At 47.0% G+C, this 20,262-nt stretch overlaps 1 protein-coding gene across 2 annotated transcripts in view; it reads left to right on the top strand.

Moving 5' to 3' along the window:
* TSHR (thyroid stimulating hormone receptor) overlaps window positions 1-20,262 on the top strand; it is a 672,050-nt gene that overhangs the window by 568,026 nt on the left and 83,762 nt on the right. For both annotated transcript variants that reach the window (XM_069637860.1, XM_069637859.1), the window contains exon 4: window positions 1,495-1,569. In XM_069637860.1, coding sequence (XP_069493961.1) covers window positions 1,495-1,569 — 75 coding nt within the window. The remainder of the gene's footprint in view (window positions 1-1,494; window positions 1,570-20,262) is intronic.

Raw genomic sequence — 20,262 nt, 5'->3', positions numbered from 1 at the left:
GTCTGTTCTTATACAGAAACATAAAGTGGACATCAGTTCTAGAACTAATCAATGAAAAACTGCCAACAGTCTAGTGCAAAACCCTGTTACACAAATGGAACCACACATTCACAACCTGTTGATTCACTGCGTCAATCTGAACAACTAACATACATGCCAGGCTGCATCACATTTTAACAGCTTAACAACTGGACAGAAGTGACACAACGGTTGCTAATCTGCAGTTATATTACTAGCGTGCGAGCACAGCACCACCAATTAACCAACGGTGGCACTCGACTGCTGTAGGAATGGGTTAGTGCCATATTGCATAGCGCCCCAAATTAAGGGGCTAGGGTCGGGCAGCCTCGTACATCCAATGTTGGTGCCCAACTACACAATGCGGCATGTTTAGGGTTTCCGTGAAGTCCAGGTGTTTGGGTTTCAGTCTTGGTTCACTTTGAAGGGAGAGCCATACTTGTTCGCAAGTTCGAATGCCCAAGAATTACCAGGGTCATCCAGCCAGAGGTTGACCACCAATCACGGTGCTGGACCAGCCATCGTCATTTTGCCTGTGTTGTTAGCTGTTCTTGGGATCATGTCCATCTGTTCCAATAAGAAATTGGGACCATGACCTGGGGACCAGTATCCTATGATGAATGGGATGCTTGTATTTCTATCAATGATCCAGTGTTCAAACTCTATGTCAGGCGTCTGCAGCCTTCAGCTCTCCAATTGTTTAGGACTACAAATCCCATGATCCCATGCTATTGACTTCACTGGTTATGGCTGACGGAAGTTGTATTCTAAAACATCTGCAGAGCCAAAGGTCACAGACCCCTGTTCTACCTATAGACAAATGTTGACAATTCACTGGCTGTTTCCATGGTAACCCTTCTGCTGTCTTCCAAGTGTGTTTCTTTACTGTAAGAGGACTAATGATGGAACTTGATTTAGGTGGAAGACGGGCAGTACCTCACTTGGCTACAAACTATTAAGGCATATTTAAAATGCCTGCCCACATAATCTGAGCCAAATTTACAGACACAGCTGGTGCTTTCATTGTTTCAATGGAAATATCAGGAACATGTTAAAGGAGCACTAACAATGTATAGTGCACACCTGAAACAGTCCACACGGATTTGTTCAAAACCAAACTAAAAGCCTACCTCCTCACCTCGTTCACATAATCTGAGCCAAATTTACAGACACAGCTGGTGCTTTCATTGTTTCAATGGAAATATCAGGAACATGTTAAAGGAGCACTAACAATGTATAGTGCACACCTGAAACAGTCCACACAGATTTGTTCAAAACCAAACTAAAAGCCTACCTCCTCACCTCAGAGTTTTCATTTTTAATTTACATCAGGTCATACAACAAAAGATATGTACTTTCCATCTGCCTCATGTTTTAAAGATTGCAAATTTTAAGTAAAAGGTATGAGAAAAGCAAATTATTTAATGATCTGTTTCGCCCCCATTTTTCAACTGGCATTTTTTCAATTTTTTCTAGAGAAATTCGAAATACAAGAAGTTTAACGTACATCGATCCAGGTGCCTTTAAGAATCTCCCCATGCTGAAGTACCTGTAAGTACCACTGTTGTGTGTGCATGCTTTGTGGTGTTCATTCATACATTAGCCAGAATACCGTCCTCAGCTGATACAGGCAGTTACTCTCTATAGGATCACAAGCCCCGAGTTCTAGTGCAAGCTTCCACACTTGACCAAATTGTATGATTCTGGTCCAATCACTATCTTTTGCTGGGCCTTAATTCCCTTTTTTGATTAAAACATGTTGGCCACTATTTTATAATTGGTTATTTATAATGCACTTAATACCCAGATGTTTCTAAGCACGGACCAGGGGATCAAACCTGTGTTGCTCTGTCGTCTTGTTTCCAAGGAGAGCACGTTGCCCCTGAGCTATCCTTCTGAGACTTATGGCCGTAGTCTATAGTGCAGTATTAAGAACCACACAGATAACATGACATCAGAACAAGCAGAAACAAGGTACATCTGGTGGAAAATAAAAGATGGCAGCCATTTTGTAATGGCTAGTGGACCATGTAAGGCGCTCAATCTGACCAGACGACCCGTTAGTGGTTTAAGCCATCATCAATCAAATAGCCTGGATTGGATTATCTCACACAGAACCAAATCTTCTCAGCGCTTCCTCTGCCCCCATCAACACGTCTATTTGGTAACGCTGACCAATTCCGCAAGGCTGGTCTTTGAAAGCGCTGAAGGAAAAAGCAATTGAGTTGAACAATGTACATGTTTTGAAATAAAATATACATGCAAAAGGGTTCAACCAAAACTGGAAGATTGTAATAGCAAAAAAGAGCAAAATTCTTTTTCAAAATGGGTGCCAGCTATAAAGTCAGTAATTCAGCAAATACCAAGGAAAGAAGGAGAGAGCATAACTAGTTGTCAGTAGTGCTCTGGCATTTGTATAGGAAAAAGGCCCCTTTGATGGGTGCTTTTCTGTCAGAAGACACAGAAACGCTGGCAATATAAACCAAAGAAAATAGTCAACTGGCATTTTTTGGCAATGTACAGTTTTGAGAAAACAATTTGTTCCAAACATGATAAGCAGCAAGGTTCTACATTTGCTCTCCAATCAGAAGAGAATGATTCTGCCTTTCAGCTCATCTAGTAGTAGGAGTTTGTCATTTATATAGCGCCTTTATCCCATTAGTATGGCCAAAATAGGGTGTTGGGTGGGATGGCCGAGCCCCAGTAAGCTACCCATGATTGTCGGCATGAGGATGGGTGCTGAGCGGTGGTCAGGAGAGTGTGCGAGTACGAGGGACTCGTTATGTGTCCAGCTAGACCGGATTGTTTGTCGTAGGACGTACCTGCATTCTGATGGCAGAGATGTTGTGCTTTGTGTTTTAGTCTGGCGTATGGAGGCAAATGAGTGCGTGTAGGCTGCCGTGCCTGCGGCTGGTGACCACCAAGTGGTGCGTAACTATGTACCTTGAGCCTCAGTTGGAGGATTGCTTTTGATGTAGCTGTGTAAGCTGATCGTCCGGTCTGCTCCAAAATGACAGCTTAACTTGCTCTGGAGAATATACTGGGGAGGCACGGACAGTATCACAGCCTCGATGTCATGAAGGTAAGAGTGAAATGGGGAAAGTTTGTCAGGTTAATGAGCTTTTGAGGGCCTTCCTGAAGGAGAAGATGTCCTCATGGTGGCAGATATTGGGTGGAAGGGAGTTCCAGAGGTTGGGAGCTTGGACGTGGAATGAGGATCCTCCCACTCTGGTGGAATTGAAAGGGAGATTACAAGGAGGAGTGCAGAGCCAGATCTAAGGTTTCTGATTGGTTGGTAACGTGTAAGCTTGTGTTGGAGGAATACAGGGCCGTCTTGCGGAGGGTGTGGTGCGTAATGCACATGGCCTTGAAAGTCGCACGTCGGCTGATAGGAAGCCAGTAGAGCACTCTAAGGGCAGGAGTGATGTGTTCTCTGGGTGAGAGGGCAAGAAGGATCTGGCTGCTGAGGTTTGGATCCGCTGGAGCTTTCTGAGCTGATAGCGGGAGCACCCAGATAGAGGGAATTGGCGTAGTCTAGGCGGGAGAGGATGATAGCCAAGATTTCTGAGACTCTTTGAGGCTAGGAGAGATAAGGGAAGGAGGTGAAACCGACATGTTCTGGATACAGTGCTGATGTGGTGAGTGTTAGATCCGAATCCAAGGTGCATCCCAGGTTGTTTAGTTGGATGGTACCGGCGGGGATCCTAGGGAGGGTGGCCAGATGTTGGGTTGGGGTAAGTGTGAGGTTTTACCACAGATCAGGATTTTGATTTTACCAGGATTGAGGAGGTGGTTAGCTGTCATCCAGTGGTCGATTTCAGAGAGGCAGGATGCGAGGAGGCCGGGGTCTTGTGAATCTTGAAAATGAAATGAGTGTCATCAGCCTATTTGTAGCAAGTTAGGTCATGAGAGCGATGAGTGCGGGGAGGGGCTTAGGTAGAGCCTGAAGAGGCGGGGGAGGACTGTGGAACCCCTTTGGAGCCCGGGGAGAGAGGGAGGAGCATGATTTGTGAGCATTTGGAGAGGAAGGAAGAGATCTATCTTAGAGCGTAATCCCTGATGCCTAGAGGCCATGGTGTTTGGGAACCCTGTCTATCGGAGTCAAATTCACAAAGGTTTGATAAAGATGCTCTTTTGGCTCACTGATTGGCTGTTGGCAATCATTTGCTTTTGCTTATAGGCTGTCAGAAAATAAACTCTATATGCTTGTGTAATGTTACTGCTACTTAAAGGGTGTTTCAGTGTTGTCTCTGGGTTGACATCACTTGGGGGTTCTGTCCACTGAGGATCCCTCCAATTCCCAATTCTTCTTAGGTTCACCCATGTGATGGAACATGGGGAAGAAATACTGTATGTTCTTCTCCTTCAGAATGATGAGGAACCTAGGGAAGAAATACTGTGTTCTCCTCCAGAATGATGAGGAACCTGGGGAAGAAATACTGTATGTTGTTGTCCTCCAGGATGATGGGAAACTTGGGGGAGAAATACTGTATGTTGGTCTCCTCGAGGATGAGGAACCTGGGGAAGAAATACTATATGTTGGTCTCCTCCAAGATGATGAGGACCCTTGAGAAGAAAATACTGTATGTTCTCCTCCTCCAGAATTATGAGGAATCTGAGGAAGACTTATTTTATTTTTGCATTTTTAAAGCGGTCACACAGCCCACGGGCATCGAGGCGCTGTTACAGGAATTGTTTGTTTTTTAGTTGCATAATTCTTTTTGTCTTAGTTGCGTATGTATAACGCGCTTAAATACCCGGAGGTTTCTAAGCGCTGACCCGGGAATTGAACCTGTGTTGCTTCGTGTCGTCTTGCTTCCAAGGTGAGCACGTTGCCACTGAGATATCCTCGCGGGACACACTGTATGTTGTCCTCCAGGATTATGAGGAACTTGGGGGAAGAAATACTCTATGTTGTTGTTCTCCAGTATGATGTGTCGGACCCCACATGTTGCATCTGGATTCAGGACACTTGGGCACTGTCCTTGCTGATCCACTGTTATCCCTCATGTCCTGCAAAGATATTTTGACTGATTGGCCATGCTCCAGGACCAATTCTCAGACCCTCGCAGCAACTACCACTGTGAAGCATGTGATAATGAAATTTGAAGGTTAGAAGCTTTGAATCAAGACTATGGCTTACCCCTGAGTCAGCCAATTTAAGGGATTTTGTAAAATAGTATGTTTCCTTCTAGGCAGTGGAAGCACAAGGTGGTCTCTGATTGGTCCACCGCTAGTCTAAAATGCAAATGCAGATGGACACATGTCCAATTGAGTAGGTGAACTGCAGGCCTTACATTTAATAGGGCAGAGGTTTTAGCTGTGTAACGCAGTAAGAACATCGCCGACCTATAGGAGAAGAATGACGGCGTGTTGCAGTGCACCCGTCCCCCGTCACTCACGACCCAATCGTTCCCACAATACTGTTGCGGAAAAAGAAAATGGGAAGCCATTAGCCTACCATGAGAGTTCTGTGCCACCAATGGCCATTAAAGACAAATAGAAGTGGCACAAGACTTTGCCTGGATAATTGCACCCTTACCACTCACAATAAATAATATGTGCTGCAACGATCCCCATGCCAGGGGATCCCCTGTCATGGGGATTCCAGCCTGTGGGCACAATCCCCATGCCCACAAGCTGGGAGTTTACTGTGAAGGCATCACTGCAACATCCCAGGTGAGACCAGAAGGGCAGGCATGGGGCCTTATTGAAGTCAACCCATCAAGTTAATAGAAATATCCAGAAAAGGCTGGCTCTGATGAAGAGAGTGGATTTGCTGAGCAGGCTCAAAGAAAAGTGAAACCTATATTTATGCAGAAAGTAAATAAACATATAAATGAGGTCCAGATCAGAATTTGTACAATATCTGTTATTATCATGGGAAGGATTTTACAGAAACGAAGCCGCAATCCTTATTCTCAGCAACAGTTTTCCGAGTGTGGCGCAATAAGTTAGTTTCAGGGATCCTACAGTCAAGGTACTCGCAAGACCTGATATTTCCTGCGCAGGTGACAAGGGGCAGGATTGGAAAAAAAATGGGCTTGATTTGGAGATTAGATGATTTTGACAGTTTCTAATTGTTCATGTATGTTCATTCTTAAGAACATGTTTTTAAATACAGGTTGCTGTGCTTCTTCCTTGTTTTAATGAGTGGACCATGCAGACATTCCCGGATTAATCCCACATATGTTCGCAACATAGTTTAATGCACATCATTGTGGCGGCTTTAATCCACAGTATTCGAGCACATCATTGGTATCCGGCATAATGAATGAATTAACTCAGCCTGGTAAGAATTGGCACCATATACAGGGAATGTTACTGTGAAGACCTCAATGGACTGGTAGAAGTGGAAGAGAAGGGAACAGCTCCCAAACCAACCCCTTCACAATGAAAGCCCTACCAACGTTCTTTGCGATAGGTCTTTGTTCTCATGGTACTACTAGAATTAGAATTAGAATTGTTCTTTTATAAAAGGCGCTTAATACCAGCAAATGGTTTCTACGCGCGGGATCGGCTTTCGAATCTTGCTTCCAAGTCAAAACGCCTTGCCCGTGAGCTATCTTTCCTCCCCCCTAGACTGATCTAGCCACCCAGAATCCTTGTGGGGTAGCATTTGCATACCACGTGCTGTTTGGCTATCAGCATGCTGAGAACCGTGGTACTTGGCAGTTTGGGGTGCATCTGAAGTCAGAAAATGGGGAAAGAAATATCAGAGAACAAAAAATCCAGCGGTCGAAGCGGTTGGGAGCGGTGCTCCTCTACTATTTTTTTAAAGATTTGCTCTTCCTATACTTTTTTTTTTTTAATTAAAAAAAACTGTTTTGGAATGGTTTAGTTTTAAAATAAAAGGGTAGGAAGAAGTTGAAACTTGCCCTTCATTGCACTACTCTGAACGTTCCCTTAAACATCAGGCGTGTTTGTTTGGGGGTTTGGCTTGCGTGGGGGAGGAGCCCTGGGGATAGGGTTGTGGAGCATGGGCAGGCCAGCAGGGAACATAGCATCACTGCTTATTTTTTGTACACTTCGACTCCTGATAAAATCCCTCCTGTAAAGATTCATATATAACTAAAAGAACACATTAATGCATGACATCATACCTTCAATGTTTTATGGCAAATACAGTTGTTTTTAATTAATTATGTAATATCTGTGAGAAATGTGATAATTTTTGGAAGCCAGTTTTTCAATACTTGAAATGTCAGTTATTTTTGGGATGTGAAGTGACTCAAGCCCAATTCCCCAGGAAGGAATTCAGCCGTTGAATTGAATAGTGGACCTAAAGCCATAGGAAAGTACCAATCCTGTATCAGTTGGGACGCCCTGCATTCCAGGTCAGTTACCCCAGAGGACAGTTGTGAAAGTCAAACCAGAATGTCTTTCGAAGAAGACTTGACAGAAGCAGTCCTTCACAAAGAGATTATTTCAAACTTGAGTTGCAGTGTTTGATGTGAGGAGAGATACAGAGACACAGAGAGAGAGAGAGAGAGAGACAGAGCGAGAGAGAGAGAGAGAGAGAGAGAAATCATTTCCTGGTGAGAGTGAGGAGAGAGAGAGAGAGAGAGAGAGAGAGAGGGACGGAGGGGGAGGGAGAGAGAGAGAGAGAGAGAGAGAGAGAGAGAGAGAGTTTCCAGGTGTGAGAGACAGAGAGACAGCGACAGAGAGACAGATAATTTCCAGGTGAGAGAGAGAGAATTTCCAAGTGTGAGAGATAGAGACAGAGAGAGAGCATTTCCAGGTGTGAGAGATAGAGACAGAGAGATAGATAGGGAGACAGTGACAGAGAGAGAGAGAGAGGGAGGGGACAGAGAGAGAGAGAGGGATAGAGAGAGAGAGAGAGAGAGAGAGAGAGAGAGAGAGAGAGAGAGAGAGAGAAAGAGAGAGGGACAGAGAGAGAGAGAGGGAGGGATAGAGAGAGAGAGAGAGAGAGAGAGAGAGAGAGAACATTTCCAGGTGAGAAAGAGAGAGCATTTCCAGGTGTGAGAGATAGAGACAGAGAGAGAGAGATAGGGAGACAGCGACAGAGGAGAGAGCGAGGAGAGAGAGAGAGAGAGAGAGAGAGAGAGAGGGGGGGGCGAGAATTTCCAGGTGAGAGAGAGGGAGAGAGAGAAAGAGAGAGAGGGGGAATTTCCAGGTGAGAGAGAGGGAGAGAGAGACAGAGAGAGGGGGGGAATTTCCAGGTGAGAGAGAGGGGGAGAGAGGCAGAGAGAGGGGGGGAATTTCCAGGTTTTGTAAGCAGTTTGGAAAATAAATCCTTGACTGAAAGGAACTAACGTGCATGTCCCGGTGCACTCAGTTAAACAATGTTGTTCTATTTCTGTGTCGCTGCTGACACATTAACTTAAATTGCTACAACTGACAAACATTGTTAGTCTGGTCTGAGACAGAAAAAGCTCAAATCAAAGGTTTTCACTGGACCACAGAAAATATCCTGTGTGAAGCTTTGAAGCCTCATTTAATAAAATATAACTCGGAATGTGGCACTTAGGAAAGTTCGAGCTGTGGTGTAATCTACTTAATGGAATCCAATCAACAAGGTGCCAGGAAACGACTGAGGGCTCCGATTAGTAACGCAGTCCCATTTATGAAGGTCAATGAGAAAAATCATTGGCTAAATAAAAGTGGTCAGTGCTGTGACCAGACACCTTATAAAGAAAATTATAGTTAAGCCTTTGACTGATAGTAGGAAGCATATATTTCTTAAGGGCAGCCAGAGGTTAAAGGAATGTTTATGTTCAGGGGTGTTGCCAGGTCTGTAAAAGATCCCGGGCTAAGCTAATGTCGGGGCTGTCGGAACTCAGGGCTAGTTAGCCTTTTGGGAGTAGCCCCTGAGCTTCTATCCGGGGCTACAACCAAAAGTCCTGGGGCTATAGCCCCCTAAGACCCCCCCCTAGCAACGTCCCTGTTTATGTTTATTAAATAAGCATGTAGGATTCTGTTTGTTGGATCATTACAGTTTTGCCGGTGTGGTAAAACTGCCGGTAATTCCGGCACTGGCGAAACACAAGCCAAGGGCTGGAGGTAAATCTTGCCCAGACCGGCAAACAAAATACCGGAATTGCCGGCACTGGTCATTCCGATGCCGGCAATTCCAGCCATCCCCTCCATGGAGTCCTATAGGACTCCATGGAGTGGGGAATAAGTTACCTTACTGGCACTCAGATCTGCCGGAAATTCCGAAAGACAGAGTGCCGGTAATGGTAAGTCCGTTTGGTGGTATCCTACCGACAGGATACCACCAAACTTGTAATGACCCTGTTATTTTAACTAAATGTCAAACTTTACACTGGTGCTTAAGTGAACAGGGGCTGCCTTGTTTTAATTTGAAACAAACACAAATGCTTTTTCCAGTGCCTGAATAATATGTATTTCAGTGCCTCGTTCTCAATTTGGAAGATTAATGCACTTTTATGTAGAGTTTATGCAAACTGAACCACAGTAAATGTTGCATGCATAGTGTTAGGAAAGATTTCTTAATTGTGGGTAATTTTCCTTCCATGTGGCAACCCCTAAACTTTTTGCTGTTGTTTTCATCATGATCTAGACTTTGCCAGAGAAGTGCAGCCTTCTGCTGCACTCCTCTGGGCTTTCGCTCCATTCTTACGGGGAAACTGACATGCCCTTAAGACAGTCAGTACCGGGAAACGCTGTTTTCCATAGTTTCTTTATCATGTTGCGGCTTTCGTGCAACATGACACAAGAGGGCACTGTAAGCTAAGTTACTGCTCTCTTGGGTCTCTAGCCTTCTACAGGCCCTAGATACTCTTTTTGGATTGTAACTGATCGGTGCAAGTGATTCACGGACGGGAATGGTGGCAGCAATCGTTTCTTGTGTTTTGAGCTCCTTTTGGCGTTTTAAGCGCGTTTCTCGCGCTTAGCCCAAAATGGTGGCCTGGCTCCCAAAATGGCCAGACCACGAGGCTCCTTTGTCCTGTCCGCTGACCGTCTTGCTCCCTTCACCTTCCCCAGGTCGAGCCGACCAGGGGCCTTCCTTATTTGGGCATGTACTTTCCCGAGAAACACAGATGCTTTTGCAGGCTTCTACAGGCCTTGTGTGTGCCTCCAGGATGTGGGCTGGGATGTCTGGTCCCAATACACATCGTGGGTGCCAGAGAGTCTAGGGTGGTGTGAATGCCTGGGACCACCGTGGTCCATGATAGGTCCACGTATGGTGTGAGTGTTGATGAGCGGATCTCCCATTGGGTCCCCTCCGTTTTGGCGCGAAGGGAACCGTGGATAAGAGGGGGGCTGGAAACGCCACTACCATGTCGATCTCCGGAGTTCTCACGAACGAAGGAATACAGGAGCCAAGTATCCTGCAACCACGAGGCTGAACCGAGGAATCGCTGGTGACCCGCTAAAGGACTGCTCCTCTGCACTGCTGTCGCTTTGTGAAACCCTTTCTACCTCTGATCGAACCAGAAGGCCTGTACTGGTACTTCGACCCTTGGAATAGCAGGAACAGCTATTCTCGGCATCTTCACCATCTCATGTTCGTAAGCCTTCGGAAGTGTCTCTGGGCCATCCAGCAGACTGACCAGCCTACACAGGAGTCTTGCTCTGTAACCTCTGCCAGGTTGTGTTGTATTTCTAGTCCTTGTCACTCTCAGACGATTCGTACACTTGGCGTTCCCAGGTCTGAAGTGAGTAGTGTACATTTGGCTGAGATACACGCGGCCGCTCCGTTGCCCTGCTTTGGTAACAAACTGTGCGGGTTCACTTCGTTTGGGACATCTTTAACACAACTCTGCCGCTGCAGAATCTACACAACGACGAGACGTCCCCTGCTCTCCTGAACCTGCCAGCGACTGAAACTGATGAGGAGAAGCCTGGATCTGCTTTCATTGGGGACCCGTGAGTAGCATAGCTAGGAACTGGTCGCCCTCCTGCAGGAGCCCATAGCTTTTCCCTGCTGTGTCAAAACAGCACGCCTTTCCGTACTCACGCTCTGCTTCTGCCCACTGTGGAGGCTGCGCTTGAGTCGCGGCACGCTGTTCTTCATTTGTGCACTAAACTGAACTGCCTGATTCCCTCGAAGAGACTCCCCTTTTTGCCTGTTGGCACCAGCGTGTGCAGGTACTTTTGAGCACAAGACTCCACTCTTTGTAGGGCTCGGACTTCCTTTTAGTTAGGTGCCTCTGAAGGCGGACTGGGTCTAAGCATTATTTCGCACTGCCCGTTTTCCTTCCCTTTTAGGTGGACTACACATTTCGTGCAACTAACGCTTGAGACTTGTTTGTAATTGTATATATATTGTATTGGTATGGTATGTGTTGGTTTACTAGAGTTGTATTGTGATTTCTCGATACGGTCATTGTTTTAAAGGCCTTGGAATAAATGTGTATATATTTTTAATATAACACCTGTTTGGAGTAGTTTGTAAGTGTCCTTGCTTTGTGTGCTCATTGTGGGCTTTCAGTCACCCTCACCCCTCTTGAGACCTAGTCTTGACCGCTGCGATCGCTACCCTGATTGGTCTGGCTTGTCCAGAGGTTACCCTGTTCCAAGTAATTAGGTTGGCCTTCTGAACTTCTGCGCCACCAGGACAGAGTTCAGAAATCCGTCTTAACAAATTGGTGTACAGCGGTGGGATACGACTGAAGGTATCCAGTGTTGCTCAGGAACTAAGGCATTTCAAGTTATTCCTACAAGGACACGTAGTGAATTGTTATAGTTTAACTTTAAAAAGGCTATAGTCCTATCGAACAGTATGGAAACAAATACCTTGTTAACTTTAAATGCTTCCAAATCAGAAACATTGAAAAAGATGTGTGCGGAGAGAGGTGTTTCCTCTCAAGGAACGAAATTGGATATGATCCAAAAAATCGTGGCGTGGCAAGAAGCGAAGCTTGACGCTATAACTTCTGAGGACAGTGCGGAAGGAGGTGGGGCTGCTCTCACTGGTAGAACCGACGGTTCTGCCGCTGCACTTATCCACCGCGACCACGAGGAAAGGGAGGATGAGATGTCTAATGTTTCCTCTGCCAGTGCTGATGGGGAGGCTATGCTTGAATTCAAGAAGCAAGAGCTGCGGTTTAGGCAGAAGGAGCTTGAATTCAGCATAGCCAAACTAAAAATCGAACAGGCAGAAAAACAGAAAGACAGGGATCACCAGTTGGAACTGGCCAAGCTTCAGGTTGGAAATGGGTCCAAGGATCCTGGACATGGGTCTGGGGCCTCCTCTCATCCACGGTTTCCAAAAGATCTGCTCAGTGTGTATGAGGAAAGGAATGACATTATGGACTGGCTGAATGCGTTTGAGTATGCATGTGAAGTTCAAGAAGTTGACAATGCTGATCAGATTGCCTGGTTACTCAGCAGACTGCCCCATTCTGGCTGTAGTGGAATTATGGAAATGTCGAAGGCTGAGCGAGCTGATTTTGCAATGTTAAAGCAAACTCTCATTTTAAAGTTTGGAAAGACTCCGGCCCAATATTTAAAACGATTCAGAGAGTACAAGAAAAAAGAAGTTGGTACTTGGGTATCTTATGTCACCGAATCCTTAAAAACTTAAATGGCTGGGTCGAAGGTTATAAGGTTTCTACCTTTGAAGGCATGATCAATCTTGTCATGCTGGAACACATTTTTGCATCTTCTTCCCCGGAGCTTAAGCAGCATTTGGCCGATTCGAAGGAGATAGATCCTAAGAAGCTGGCCATTGCAGCAGACTTATGGGTGTCACATCGAGTGTCCGATAAGGACAAAACTCATCCTGGTAAGCAGGAGGAAGGGAAAAAGTCCAAAGATAAGGAGGGTGGAGAATCTGATAAATCTTCTTCTCAAAAGGGCCACAAAAAGAAAAATAAGGGTAAGACACAAGAGAACTCACAGGGTAGTGGAGGTCAGCCTCCGAAACAGAACTCTGGTTACAATAAGCCTCCCTATGTAAACAGACCCAATGGATCTTGTTTTGCTTTTGGAGCAACTGACCACGTGAAGGGGGATCCCCGGTGTAAGGTTAAACCTTTGGGGGTCCACTCCGCTAATCTGGCCTTCTCCTCCTACAAGGAAGAAGAGATTACAGGAGCATCCTTCTCCTCAGACTCATTTCCCAGTGGGATAGAAGCTGAGGTAGTTTTAGTTTCCCTGGGTTCCTGGGAGCCTAAAGTCGCAGAGGCTTATGCTAGGATTCCCGATAATACCAAGCTCTACATTAAAGACAGTGTGCTGATCAATGGAGTAGATACTCCAGCTCTTAGGGATAGTGGGTGCAGTCGAACTGTAGTGGATTCTACCTTGGTAGACTCAGAGGAAGTTTCCAGAGCTACTCTGATGCCCACTAAGTTGCCTGGCGGCCCACTCCGTATGTTCCCAGTAATACCTGTAAATCTTACTTTGAAAGGTACAGCAGTCAGGATTCCAGTGAGCATTCAGAGAAACGTCCCAGGAAAGGTCTTGTTAGGTAATGATCTCAGAGCTTTAGAGCTCGTAGGAGACACTGCCGAAAGACCCTACACAAGGTCTCAAGCAAGGGCAGCATTGGCCAAGACCAATATGCCGCCCCAGCCGAAGGGGAAACCCAAGGCGAAAGGAGTAAACAAGTCAAGACGAGGGACAGAGAATATTCCCCCGAGCTCGCCTACCACTGCGGTGGAGGAAGTTGGTCAATCGCCCGGGCCTGACGAGGAGGTGCCGATGCCTGAAGTATTTGACCCCAACGACCATCCTGAACTAAAAGACTTGTTAGTAGAAGGTGGTCCTGATAGGGACGAATTCAGTAAAGGCCAACGTGAGTGCCCATCTCTGGAAGGCCTAAGGAGACAGGCCTGCTCCCAGCTTGAGGGTGAACCTCCTGGGACGCATCGGATTTATTGGGAAGGTGGACTCCTGTATAGTGAGCCCACAGAGTCTACAGAAGGAGACCATAGGAGGTTGGTGGTTCCCCTTGCTGTTAGACCCTTCCTCCTGCAGTTGGCGCATGAAGTGCCCCTTGATGGTCACCTTGGTATTAAGAGGACCAAGCAAAGGTTATCCATGCACTTCTACTGGCCCAAGATGGGGGTGCAAGTAGAAAGTCATTGCAGGAGTTGTGCCTCCTGCCAGTTATCTGGTAAGGTTGGCCTGACAATCCAAGCTCCATTGGTACCACTCCCAGTTGTGGGAATACCATTCGAAAGGGTAGGGATCGACATCGTTGGTCCCCTTGACCCGCAAACATCCTCAGGCAATAGGTTTATCCTGGTGCTGGTCGACCATGCAACCAGATATCCTGAGGACATCCCATTGAAAACTGTAACTGCCAAGTCAGTTGCAAAAGCGTTACTTGGCATATTTACTAGGGTTGGCTTCCCTAAAGAAGTTGTGTCGGATCGTGGCAGCAACTTTATGTCGAAGTATATGCAGGCTATGTGGAAAGAATGTGGGGTCACCTACAAGTTCTCTTCTGCATACCATTCCCAGACCAATGGTCTGGTGAAACGTTTCAACAGAAGACAAACCGTGCATGTGCAGAAGAACGTTAAAGAGCATGATTGGGGCTCTGGAAGAACCTCAGAGAAGAAAATGGGATCTTCTTTTACCATGCTTACTGTTTGCCTACCGAGAGGTACCACAGGAGGGTGTTGGCTTCAGGTCCTTCGAACTTCTGTTCGGTCATCCTGTACGGGGACCCTTAGCCATAGTCAAAGAGGGATGGGAGATGCCCACTCCCCCTGGTACTACCAACGTAGTAGATTATGTGCTGGGGCTCAGAAAACGGATGGTACTTCTGATGGGCTTGGCTAGTGATAAATTGAAGGCAGGACAAGCGCTGGTGAAAGATTGGTATGACCAGAAAGCTTCCCTCATCAACTTTACACCTGGTCAGCAAGTCCTGATCATGAATCCTATAAGGCCTCGAGCTTTACAGGACAAATGGTCAGGCCCTTACACAGTGGTGGAGCCCCTGGGTGAGGTTAACTATTTAGTGGACCTTGGAAGGCCTGGACAGGCTCCAAAAGTGTTTCACGTAAATAGGCTGAAGGCTTTCGTCCCAAGAGTCGAAATCGCAGCACTGCTACTGGCTTCAGATGTTGAGGAAGAGGAGTCTGAACCTCTCCCCGACCTGCTCCAAAGCGGTCCTTCAGATAGCTCCTTTGAGGGTGTCCGAGTGGCCCCTCTACTGACTTCTGATCAGCAGGCTGAGGTGAAAAGTTTGCTTAGGCAGTTTTCCCCCCTGTTTTCACAGTCGCCTGGTTTGACACCTTGGTGCAAACATAACATAGACACAGGAGACAGTGTACCTACCAAAAGTAGGGGATACAGGATGTCCGACAAAGTACGGTCTTATATCAAGACTGAGGTCAACAAGATGTTAGACCTTGGGGTGATTGAACTTCTAGTAGTCCTTGGTCCAGCCCTGTGGTTTTGGTTCCAAAGGCAGGCACTTCTGAATTGAGGTTCTGCGTGGATTACAGGGCTCTGAATGCTGTCACCAAGACATATGCACACCCCTTGCCTCGAACAGATGAGCTGGTGGATACTTTGGGTGCCTCCAAGTACCTCAGCACGTTTGACCTCACTGCTGGCTATTGGCAAATAGCTTTAGCAGAACATGCCAAGGAGAAGACAGCGTTTTCTACTCCAGACGGCCTTTACCAATTCAGGGTAATGCCGTTCGGGTTGAAAAACGCACCTGCCACTTTCCAGAGGCTTGTGAATCATGTGTTGAATGGGTTGGACAAATTCTGTCTTGCATATCTGGACGATATAGCAGTTTTCAGTGCCACCTGGGAAGACCATGTGAAACACCTCGGGATTGTGCTCCAGGCTCTTCAGAAAGCACACCTGACCATAAAGGCTAGTAAATGCCAGATTGGACAAGGCTCAGTGGTTTACCTTGGACATGAAGTAGGTGGAGGGAGGATACAGCCTCTTCCCAGTAAAGTACAAGCAGTACAATACTGGCCTACCCCCACTACACAGACCCAAGTTAGAGCCTTTTTAGGACTCACGGGGTATTACCGCAACTTCGTGGCAGACTATGGCACCATAGCTGCCCCTCTGACTGCCCTCACCACTCCGAAGAAACCCAAGAAGGTAACTTGGACCGACGAGTGTGAGAAGGCCTTCAACGGCTTAAAAGACTCCTTGTGCCAGGCCCCTGTCCTCAGGGCCCCCGATTATCAAAGACCTTTTATTGTGCAGACGGACGACACTGACACTGGGATAGGAGCTGTACTATCACAAGTAGATGAGAAGGGTAAGGAACACCCTATTGGTTTTATTAGTCGCCAGCTTAAGGACAGAGCTCAGATGGTCCACAGTGGAGAAAGAATGTTTCTCTGTTGTGTGGGCCCTACGGAAGCTGAGGCCCTACCTCTATGGGACCCACTTCACTGTGCAAACTGACCATAAGCCCTTAAAATGGCTAATGAACATGAAGGGGGAGAATCCAAAGTTGCTTAGGTGGTCCATAAGTCTACAAGGCTTCGACTTCACTATTGAGCATAGGCCAGGTGTCCAACATAGCAATGCTGATGGGTTGTCTAGAATGTTTAACCGACCTGAACAAGAGACTCATCCAGGGGTGGATTAGTTCCCCCTGTCCATAGTCTGGGAGGGGCGAGTGTTAGGAAAGATTTCTTAATTGTGGGTAATTTTCCTTCCATGTGGCAACCCCTAAACTTTTTGCTGTTGTTTTCACCATGATCTAGACTTTGCCAGAGAAGTGCAGCCTTCTGCCGCATCCTCTGGGCTTTCGCTCCATTCTTACGGGGAAACTGACATGCCCTTAAGACAGTCAGTACCGGGAAACGCTGTTTTCCGTAGTTTCTTTATCATGTTGCGGCTTTCGTGCAACATGACACAAGAGGGCACAGTAAGCTAAGTTACTGCTCTCTTGGGTCTCTAGCCTTCTACAGGCCCTAGATACTCTTTTTGGATTGTAACTGATTGGTGCAAGTGATTCACGGACGGGAATGGTGGCAGCGATCGTTTGTGTTTTGAGCTCCTTTTGGCGTTTTAAGCGCGTTTCTCACGCTTAGCCCAAAATGGTGGCCTGGCTCCCAAAATGGCCAGACCACGAGGCTCCTTTGTCCTGTCCGCTGACCGTCTTGCTCCCTTCACCTTCCCCAGGTCGAGCCGACCCGGGGCCTTCCTTATTTCGGCATGTACTTTCCCGCGAAACACAGATGCTTTTGCGGGCTTCTACAGCCCTTGTGTGTGCCTCCAGGATGTGGGCTGGGATGTCTGGTCCCAATACACATCCTGGGTGCCAGAGAGTCTAGGGTGGTGTGAATGCCTGGGACCACCGTGGTCCGTGATAGGTCCACGTATGGTGTGAGTGTTGATGAGTGGATCTCCCATTGGGTCCCCTCCGTTTTGGCGCGAAGGGAACCGTGGATAAGAGGGGGCTGGAAACGCCACTACCATGTCGATCTCCGGAGTTCTCACGAACGAAGGAATACAGGAGCCAAGTATCCTGCAACCAGGAGGCTGAACCGAGGAATCGCTGGTGACCCGCTGAAGGACTGCTCCTCTGCACTTCTGTCGCTTTGTGAAACCCTTTCCACCTCTGATCGAACCAGAAGGCCTATACTGGTACTTCGACCCTTGGAATAGCGGGAACAGCTATTCCCGGCATCTTCACCATCTCCTGTTCGTAAGCATTCGGAAGTGTCTCTGGGCCATCCAGCAGACTGACCAGCCTACACAAGTGTCTTGCTCTGTAACCGCCGCCAGGTTGTGTTGTATTTCTAGTCCTTGTCACTCTCACACGATTCGTAACTGTGCGGGTTCACTTCGTTTGGGACATCTTTAACTCAACTCTGCTGCTGCAGAATCTACACGACGACGAGACGTCCCCTGCTCTCCTGAACCTGCCAGCGACTGAAATTGCCGCGGAGAAGCCTGGGTCTGCTTGCATCGGGGACCGGTGAGTAGCATAGCTAGGAACTGGTCGCCCTCCTGCAGGAGCCCATAGCTTTTCCCCGCTGTGTCAAAACAGCACGCCTTTCCGTACTCGCGCTCTGCTTCTGCCCACAGTGGAGGCTGCGCTTGAGTCGCGGAACTCTGTTCTTCTTCATTTGTGCACTAAACTGAACTGCCTGATTCCCTCGAAGAGACTCCCCTTTTTGCCCGTTGGCACCAGCGTGTGCAGGTACTTTTGAGCACACGGCTCCACTCTTCGTAGGGCTCGGACTTCCTTTTAGTTAGGTGCCTCTGAAGGCGGACTGGGTCTAAGCATTATTTCGCACTGCCCGTTTTCCTTCCCTTTTAGGTGGACTACACATTTCATGCAACTAACGCTTGAGACTTGTTTGTATTTGTATATATATTGTATTGGTATGGTATGTGTTGGTTTACTAGAGTTGTATTGTGATTTCTCGCTACGGCCATGGTTTTAAAGGCCTTGGAATAAATGTGTATATATTTTTAATATAACACCTGTTTGGAGTAGTTTGTAAGTGTCCTTGCTTTGTGTGCTCATTGTGGGCTTTCAGTCCCCCTCAACCCTCTTGAGACCTAGTCTTGACCGCTGCGATCGCTACCCTGATTGGTCTGGCTTGTCCAGAGGTTACCCTGTTCCAAGTAATTAGATTGGCCTTCTGAACTTCTGCGCCGCCAGGACAGAGTTCAGAAATCTGTCTTAAAACATAGCACTGCATTTACCATTTTAAGGACGAACATTAACTCCAGTCTCAGGACAGATTATATCTTTATTGAAAGGCAGAAGAGTGCAATGGGTAGGTATTGCCTACAGAGGATCTGCAAAGTGAACCAAAAGACTTTTCTTTTATGTAGCCATCACCAAATGCATCCGCATTAAAGTAAAGCCTTCTGCACACAGACATTATTATTAAAGGCTGACAATAGTGAAGGCGGTAGCTGAATTATAAGGACTTCGAAGCCTGTAAGGCAAAAACGAGTAAGATTTAGTAATGAAAAACTGGATTTCTTATGATGCCAATTACAGATCATCATTGAGTGAAAGTCAGACTAGAACTAGATGAAGAAAACATTTATCATCATCCAAGAAGCTGTGAAGATTCAACAGCTCTGACCGACCAATGGGCAGGAGCGAATCGATAGTCTCATGTTCCATGTCCTAAAGTCACCAGATAGGCGACTTTATTTTCCCTGGCCCCTAAAATGATTTCCCCAAATACCCTAGGAGGGGTATAATTATAAATGATTGTCTCCAATCCTAGAATATTTGGGGAAAGTGTTCGATTGTCTGGAGGGTGCATTTTATAGGGAAATGTCGCCACCTGGAGGCCATTTTCACAGTGACATTATCACTATTGTGAAGTCGCATGTCTGGGACTAGGAACCGGTGTGGGAGGGTTAATGGGGGATGGGGAAAGCCATCCACACATCAATGCTGACCCTGGAGCTGGAATACGGAGTATCCCCAAGGGCCGCTCTCCCATTCCCAGCCTCACAACTTGGTCCTCCCATTGAGGCTCAGACCTCTGTTCACGAACATTGCCCCTGCTAATGTTATAGCAGGAATGCCAGACCTGTAACTCAGTCCTCTCGCAGGCACCCGACACTCTTAGGGCCTCATTACACGGTAGGCGGTAAGGGTTCCTTACCGCCTACCGTGTAAATCCTTACCGCCTTACTACGATGTCCCTTTGCGGGTTGGGGAATTTAACGCCTGCTTTTTGCAGGCGTTAAAAGCCAACCCGCAAAGGGACCAGTGGAGCTAATTATGGTACCGCAATTTGCGGTACCGTAATTAGCGCCTTCCCCATTCCCATAGAGCCCCATGGGGCAAAAATGGGAATGGGGAAGGGAATGGTGGAAGGGGGAATTATCGCCCCGCCAACCTTGGAATGGGGCGGTAATTCCCCTTTCCTCCAAGGCGGTACCGGTAAATTACCGGCATGAACCATGGCGCTAATAGCGCCATGGTTTACCGCCTACCGTGTAATGAGAATCAGAGAGACGGATTTAGATTTGATCCTAGAAAACTGTTCGTATAAGGGACGGGATTGCAGAGACTCAAACCGCAATCGCGATCCACAAGCAGGGACCATGACTGCCATTCTGAATGATGGAGGGAAAAATGCCGAGTGAGTGCAGACCATGAGTTAAGCCACAGGTTCCATCGCAATCTTGAAACAAAGTGGGCGTGGGGGGCGTCCTGCTTCATATTTCTGTATTCACATTCATTCATGTGAATTTTTTTTTTTTTTCATCCAGTTCTTTAGAAGGGCTTTTATTAGTTAGCCCATTCACAATCTAGGCATAGGTGGCTCTGTCTACTGGTAACATCATGCAGCTATAATGACACTAACTACATCAAGGTCACAA

The sequence above is a fragment of the Ambystoma mexicanum genome, chromosome 14 (genome assembly GCF_040938575.1).
Source record: "Ambystoma mexicanum isolate Mex_15411 chromosome 14, UKY_AmexF1_1, whole genome shotgun sequence".
Taxonomy (NCBI): Eukaryota; Metazoa; Chordata; class Amphibia; order Caudata; family Ambystomatidae; genus Ambystoma; species Ambystoma mexicanum.
The sequence above is the reverse complement of the archived record's forward strand: the minus strand, read 5'-3'. Positions and strand labels throughout refer to the sequence as shown.